Below are 7500 nucleotides of genomic sequence, written 5' to 3'. Positions count from 1 at the left end.
CTCTCTCTCCCTCTTTCTTTGTGTATGCATGTGTGTGTGTGTGTTTAGGAATAGTGAGTGGGATTGTATCCAGTCAATATGACAGTCCATCTGCAAATATGATAATGAAATCAGATGTATAATAAGGAAGAGAAAATTTTATTAATAAAATTGCAAGAACGCCCTGTCATACTGCCAACCTTCAAATTTCAGGAGCTTATATGACAAATCTTTTTTTTTTCCTTTCGCTTTTGTAACCAGTTCATAAGGCAGTTTACCCCTTCAGTGTAGGCCTATCCTAAGTCACGTATGGTAGTGAGAACATTATGCAGACGAGGATCTAGGATGACACCTTCCAACCTCTCGTCTAGATGTTGGAAATCCAGCTGTTCCACCAAATCTCGCGGTTCCACGTACACGTCGGGTGCTGCCAACAGTTCTAAGAGAAATTAGATGAAGAGAATGTTCGTATAAGGACGTTGGGCTTAGAATAACATCTAAACATTTTATAATTTCTTAAGGGTATCCTTGTACATACGTGAAACAAATGGTGATGGTAATAACAATGAAAAAGGTTGATAAAGATAAGCGTTTATTGAATATTTGATTAGTTTTGTTTGGTTTAAAAGTGTGTGGCTTTGGATATAAATAGTTTATATGTTTAAAGCATAATAGTAAAATGATATGTGTGAGTGAGGAGTGTGTGTGTGTGTGTGTGTGTGTGTGTGTGTGTGTGTGTGTGTGTGTGTGTGTGTGTGTGTGTGTGTGTGTGTGTGTGTGTGTGTGTGTGTGTGTGTGTGTGTGTGTGTGTGTGTGTGTGTGTGTGTGTGTGTGTGTTTGTATATGTAGTCCGTGAGGACTACATATACAAAAGCTTCATCCACTTATGCACTAATTTGAAATGAATGATTTCAGCTGTGTTAGAATCTACAATAACACTATAATTCTACTCGAACTTTACTTATTGGTTATGTTTCCTTTCCGTGGATTTCGCTTTGGATGAATAGAGCAAAAATATAGGGGGCTGGTGAAGTAACTTTCCCGGAATTCACAAACAGCAAGACATAAGCGAGGGTGTTGAGGCGCAACAGAAAACGGGACTCACCGTAGCAGAAAAGGCGCTCAGCAAAGGCGGCGATGAGCACGAAAAATTCCCTCTCGAGTGCCACCTCCGGCAGAGGCACGAGCTCCTTCAGGCGATCCAGCTGCGCCTCCTTCAGCTGGGCTCCGAGGGCGTCTCCAAGGGCGGATCCGAAGTCTTCCACCAGGACTCGCACCTCGCGGATGCTCTGGGGTAGGGGTGGGGGTGGGTGGTGGAGGGGAACGGGAATTACGTGTGGTGAGATTTCACTCGCGTTATATTTCTCTTCCTCTCTTTCTCTTGCTACATGTCTCTCTCTAACTCTCTCTCTCTCTCTCTCTCTCTCTCTCTCTCTCTCTCTCTCCTCTCACTCTCCTCTCACTCTCACTCTAAACTCTCACTCTCACTCTCACTCTCACCTCTCACTCTCACCTTCACTCTCCCCCCCCTTCCCCCCTCTCCCTCCCCCCTCCCCCCTGCCCTTCCCCCACTCCCTCTCCCCCTCCCCCACTCCCCTCCCCCAATCCCCCCCTCCCCCTCCCCCACTCCCCCACCTCCCCCCTCTCCTTCTCTTTCCCTCCCTTTACCCTCTCATCACCCTCTCTCTCTCCCTCTCTTTTCGCCTTCTCTCTCCCTCCCTTTTCCCTCTCATCTCCCTCTCTCTCTCCCTCTCTTTTCGCCTTACCTCAAGATCCCTGTTCCTCGTAAACACTAAGGAATACAGTTGTCTTCGAGAAGTTATCAGCTGCATGTATTTTCTCAGGTAATCGAAGGATGTCAAACCTGGTATGTAAATATAGCTCGAAATTAATACAGAGCATAAAACCAATGAATTAAGTGTTGGATAATTGATTTTAAAAAGGATAATAATCGCTGGTGCAGAAAAAAACAACGAAGATGATGAGATAATGTGTAAATCATAGTACATGCATGATATGGATGGAAAAATGAGGTTTATAGTCCTAGGCATGGATATAGGATACTAAATCACTGTTCTCTCTGTTCCAGTAATTTTAGGTTGCATAATGTTGCATTTAAATAACTTCTGCAAGGAATTTGTTAAACGTCTATTCCTCGAAAATGGCGTTAGAGATATTATTTAGACGTAAAAATGTGATTAATATTATTTGTGTGTGGCTGTGTGTGTGTTATTTTTATACAGATGATATATGTAAACTTAAGTCATATGTAAAATATTTTTTACAATAAAACAGCTACATATCTATCTATCTATCTATCTCCTCTCTCTCTCTCTCCTCTCTCTCTCTCTCCTCTCTCTCTCTCTCTCTCTCTCCCCTCTCTCTCTCTCTCTCTCCTCTCATCTCTCCCCTCTCTCTCTCTCTCTCTCTTTCTCTCTCTCTCTCTCTCTCCTCTCTCCTCTCTCCCCTCTCTCTCTCTCTCTCTCTCTCTCTCTCTCTGACTGTCTATCTATCAATCAGACTGTCTATCTCTCTATCACTCTGCCTATATCTATGTATCTATCTATCTATCTGTCTATCTATCTATCTATCTATCTATCTATCTCCTCTTTCTCTCTCTCTCTCTCTCTCTCTGACTTCATCTATCAATCAGACTGTCTATCTCTGTATCACTCTGCCTATATCTATCTATCTATCTGTCTATCTGTCTATCTATCTATCTATCTATCTATCTCCTATCTCTCTCTCTCTCTCTCTCTCTCTCTCTCTCCCCTCCTTCTCTCTCTCTTCTCTCTCTCTCTCTCTCTCTCCCCCTGTCTTTTTCTCTCCCCTCTCTCTCCTCTCTCTCTCTCTCTCTCTCTCTCTCTCTCTCTCTCTCTCTCTCTCTCTCCTCTCTCTCTCTCTCTCTGACTGTCTATCTATCAGTCAGACTGTCTATCTCTATCACTCTGCCTATATCTATGTATCTATCTATCTATCTGTCTATCTATCTATCTATCTATCTATCTATCTCCTCTCTCTCTCTCTTCCCCTCTTCTCTCTCCTCTCTCTCTCTCTCCTCTCTCTCTCTCTCCCTCTCCCCTCTCTCTCTCCCTCTCTCTCTCTCTCTCTCTCTCTCTAACTGTCTATCTATCAATCAGACTGTCTATCTCTCTATCACTCTGCCTATATCTATCTATCTCTCTATCTATCTATCTATCTAAACACCTATATTCATAAACCACCAACTCAAATCTATTTCCTCTATCTACCAATAGCTAGAAACCCACGCTAAACCGCCACCGCCCTAGGTACCGACCAACGAGCCTGTTCATCTGCACAGGGAGGGTGAACACGGCCGCCCTGTGCGAGGGACTCCGGGCAGACTGAGCCAGAGACTTCCGCCTCCGTCAGGTTGGTGGGCCGGCCTCCTCCGAGAGCCTCCTTGCAGCTTGGGCCCGCTCAGAGCCGTCCTTCAGGAGGATGGCTGTCTCCGAGGAATTGCTTTTTGCGGGGAGAGAAAGGGAGGCGGGGTCAGAGGTACAGGTGGTGGGGAGGTGGGAGGGAGGGAGGGAGGGAGGGAGGGAGGGTGGGAGGAAGGGTGGGAGGGAGGGAGGGTGGGAGGGATGGAGGGATGGAGGGAGGGAGGGAGGGAGGGGCGGGGTCAGAGGTACAGGTGATGGGGAAGTGGGAGGGAGGGAGGGAGTGAGGGAGGGAGGGAGGATGGGAGGGAGGGAGGGAGGATGGGAAAGAGAGAGGAAGAGAGACAGAGAGGGGAAGGGAGGGAGAGAGGAAGAGAGATAGAGAGCGGGAATGGAGGGAGAGAGGGAAAGAGGGAGGGAAGGAGGGAGAGGGAAAGAGAGAAAGAGAAAGAAAGAGGTAGATGTGGAGAGAGAGAGAGAGAGAGAGAGAGAGAGAGAGAGAATATTTGTTTGCGGAATTTTTTGGCTATTTATTTTGGGGGAGTTTTAAGATAATCTAATTGCTTGTTATCGATGAACGAACTCAAATAACAGAAATAGAAACAATATCAATAGTAATGAAGTCTCCTTTCCTACTGTTTCATCTCTTGTTCTGAACAGCTATTATCATCACACATCGCTACCACTATCTCAAATACCACTTTTTTTCCTTTCTTGTAAAACCTAAAAAAAAACAGATGAATAGATAAATAGATAAAATAAAAATAAATAAATAAATAAAAGAAAAGAAAAGAAAAAGAAATAAATAAACAATTAAATAAGTAAATAAACAAATAAACAAATAAATAAAAATAAATAAATAAAGATATTACTTAAATTTAAAAAAACTCGACACTCACCTTGGGGTCGTACGAGAGAGGGTCGTGGAGTCTCCGATGCGCCGAGGACGACTTGGACGAGCGAGCAGACGTCGGCTTCGAGGAGTGGGCGCTGCCGGACCGACGACCCGATCCCCGCGCGGCTGTCGTTCACCGTCGAGACCTGGGGGGGAGGGGGGAGGTTGGGGAGGGGGGAGGGCAGGAGGGGAGGAGGAGAGAGGAAGGGGGTAGGAGAATGGTAGGAGGGGAGGGGATCGGGGAAGGGAGAGTAAGAGGGTTGGGGAGGGGAGGGGAGGAGGAAGGGAGGGGGTAGGAGGAAGGGAGGGGAGGAGAAGAAGATAGGGTAAGCGAGTAAGAGAGTAAAGGAGAAGAAGGAGGGAAGAAACGAGGTTGTAGAAGAAGAGCAAGGGAGCAGAAGAGGAGGGGAAGGGAGGTAGTGAGGCGGAGGAGGTAAGAGAAGAGGGGCAGGAGAGAGTAGGAAGGGGATGCGAGAGTAAAGGAGGGGAAGAGGGAGAAAGTTGACAGGAAGAAGAGTGAGACAGCAATAAAGGGAGGGAGGAATAGGGAAGGGGATAAGAGAGGATAGGGAGGAGGGAACGGGGTGGGGGCAGGGAGGGGGGGGAGGAAGGGGAGATGCAGGAGGTATGTAAAAGGTTGAAATACGAGAAGCGAATTAGGTGAAAGAAGGAGAATAAGAAAGGGAGGGATGATTGGGGGAAAGGTTTAAGGTAGCAACAGAAGCAAAGAGGGGCGGAGGAAGGCAGGGGACGGGGGGGGGGGGGCAAGAACAGCAAATTAGAAAAGGATGATGTTTTGTGGCAATAATGAAAGGGTGATGATGGTGGTGGTAATCAGGTGATGAGGATAATGATAAGAAACGATAATGATGATAAGTGCAATAACGATATCAAGGATAAGAAAGATGATAGTGGCGATGATAGTGATGATGATGCCGACGATAGTGACGTATCATTTTTACTATCATCGTATCATTATAGACATAATCAACTATCAACAATAGTAATAAGGATAACAATGAAATTAGTGATGGTGATCATGATGTATGTGTATGTGTGTTGACATGTATGTATGTGTGTGTGTGTGTGTGTGTGTGTGTGTGTGTGTGTGTGTGTGTGTGTGTGTGGGTGTGTGTGTGAGGTGTGTGTGTGTGTGTGTGTGTGTGTGTGGGTGTGTACCCGCATGTATATGTATATGGTGCGTGTGTGTATACGTGTGTACGTGTGTATATATGCATGCGTGTGTGTTGGATATGCATGTATGTGCATATGCGTGTATGTTGCATATGCGTGTATGTTGCATATATGTGCAATCGTGACGCAGGTCCTCACCCCAGTCTGCCCGGGGTCGTCAAGACCGCCCTCCGCCCCCTTTTTCTTGCCTCCCCGTCGTGGGCGTCGTTTGGTCGGCCGCTTCTCGCCTCCGAGACCCGAGTCCTCGCTGTCCTGTTAAAGGGGGGAGGGGGGAGGAATAGGTCTTAGAATATTTGCTTAATTCATGTATTAGAAACTGTATATTTGCATACCTCCACGTGGCGTCTGAAAAAGATTAAATTCTCAGCGTGAATGGTTGGTAAAATTATTAATTTCATGAAAGAGCTATTACGGTTGTCTATTCAATAATGCACTACGATAAACTCGCAGGGAGTAAAATAATAGGTATATATTCGGACAACTGGCTATACTGACCGACAGTCGCTTTCCTCGGGAGCGTTACTACTATCTATCTACACAGAAGCAAAAGCCAATCTCTCTTAGTTGATTATAACCTTGTCTATTCACAATTACACGCAAACCTAGCTATTGATCTTACGTATCGCCAGTCCATCTACCTGGATTTTTTTTTCAGGTAACGCCAATTCTCCTATTTACAAGTATCCACAATACAGTATTTCCCTTCAGATACCGTAAATTCATTTACTCACAAGTACCCTTATACAGCATGTGCGAGTGCTTTTTAAACTACTTAAAACGTTCACACAAATCAACGTTTTTCTCAATTAGCGTTAATTCGTGTACTTAAAAACACCCACACAAATCAACATTTTTTTATCTATCAACCTCATTTCATCTACTTAAAAACGCCAACACAAACCAACATTTTTCTCTCAGTGAACATAACCAATTCATCTACTTAGAAACACCCATATAAACCAACAATTTTCTCTTATTTATTGTCAATTCATCTACTTGAAAATGCCAGCATAAAGCAACTTCTTTCTTTCTCAGTCAACTTTAATCATAAACTTAAAACACTAACACGATCATTCATCACTCAGTCAGCGTGCCAATTTATCTAAACCGCAACATTTTTCTCTTAGTTAACTTACCAATTCGTCAACTTAAAACCAATCTTTTCCTCTCAGTTAACGTGCCAATTCACCGACTTAAAAACCAACCTTTTCCTCTCAGTTAACGTGCCAATTCACCGACTTAAAAACCAACCTTTTCCTCTCAGTTAACGTGCCAATTCACCGACTTAAAAACCAACCTTTTCTCGTATTTCACCCACGACCGAACAAGCCCACAAAGCAACCCCATGAACCCTTTCCTCCGTCACACCTGCACGAGCGAAGGGAACAGGTCGTCGAGTGTCTCGGACCAAGAGGAGTTGAGCGGAGGAAGCAGGCTGTAGTAGTTCCTCTCCGCCGTGATTACAGCCGAAGCCGCCTGGAAGAACTTCGACCTCGGGGGCGTGTCCTGAGGCACGGGGGGGAGGAGGAGAGAGGAAGGAGAAGGCGAAGGAGGGGGCGACGGCGAGGAGTCTGCGGAGTTTTCCTGTTGGTCTTTAATGTCTTTAAGCTTTTTGAATTTCTTCATCGCCGCCTTCAGCTTCTTGGTTTTGCTCGGCGGCGAGGGCGGCGAAGGGGGCTCCTCGGGCGCCGGGGCCTCGGGCTGACCTGACACCGTCTTGAGGCGGGACGTGACCTCGTACCAGAAGGCCGTGTTGCGGTTCAGGGACACCAAGAGCTCCTGCTTGAGGTCGCGTCGCTGGGCGTCCTTCTTCTTCGAGGCGGTCCTCTTGCGCTTCTTCTTCTTCTTCTTGTTCTTCGCCTCTTGTGTCCTGGAAGCCGCGTCCCTCCTCCGGCTCTCGGGGATCTGCAGCTTGAGCAGTTCGCTGAGGATGTCACTCTCGAGGAAATCCGTCTTGGCAAGCTCTTCGTCGACGGGGTCAGCCTGCGCCGTCTCCTGGCTCTTGGCTTTCTTCTTTCTCTTTCCCTTCTT

The 7500-nt window shown here is 46.2% G+C and overlaps 1 protein-coding gene and 1 pseudogene across 2 annotated transcripts; both read right to left on the bottom strand.

Moving 5' to 3' along the window:
* Nucleotides 1-122: 122 nt before the first annotated feature.
* Nucleotides 123-3404, bottom strand: LOC119597392. Of its 2 annotated transcripts, XM_037946960.1 has the most exons (4): nucleotides 3278-3404; nucleotides 1746-1843; nucleotides 1085-1268; nucleotides 123-418 (listed from the first exon to the last, which is right to left on the bottom strand). In XM_037946960.1, the coding sequence occupies exons 1-4, from the start codon at nucleotides 3291-3293 to the stop codon at nucleotides 273-275; spliced, it is 444 nt and encodes a 147-aa protein (XP_037802888.1). In that variant the 5' UTR covers nucleotides 3294-3404; the 3' UTR covers nucleotides 123-272. The 2 variants fall into 2 exon arrangements, with proteins under 2 accessions (XP_037802888.1, XP_037802887.1); XM_037946959.1 differs by lacking the exon at nucleotides 3278-3404 and having other exon boundaries at nucleotides 1746-2211.
* A 490-nt stretch (nucleotides 3405-3894) lies between these two features.
* The window catches only part of LOC119597393, a 73835-nt pseudogene continuing 70229 nt past the window's right edge, over nucleotides 3895-7500 (bottom strand).

This window comes from Penaeus monodon, chromosome 39 (assembly GCF_015228065.2).
Source record: "Penaeus monodon isolate SGIC_2016 chromosome 39, NSTDA_Pmon_1, whole genome shotgun sequence".
In the NCBI taxonomy this organism is placed as follows: domain Eukaryota; kingdom Metazoa; phylum Arthropoda; class Malacostraca; order Decapoda; family Penaeidae; genus Penaeus; species Penaeus monodon.
Note: the sequence above shows the minus strand (reverse complement) of the source record. Positions and strands in the feature narration are given on the sequence as shown.

Excerpts from the sequence above, each read along its gene's own strand:
- LOC119597392 (XM_037946959.1), bottom strand. The coding sequence starts at position 2,030 with ATGCCTAGGACTATAAACCTCATTTTTCCATCCATATCATGCATGTAC. Across the intron at positions 1,269-1,745 it reads CGAGGAACAGGGATCTTGAG|AGCATCCGCGAGGTGCGAGT; the intron begins GTAAGGCGAAAA and ends CCCCTACCCCAG. Across the intron at positions 419-1,084 it reads TGAGCGCCTTTTCTGCTACG|AACTGTTGGCAGCACCCGAC; the intron begins GTGAGTCCCGTT and ends AATTTCTCTTAG.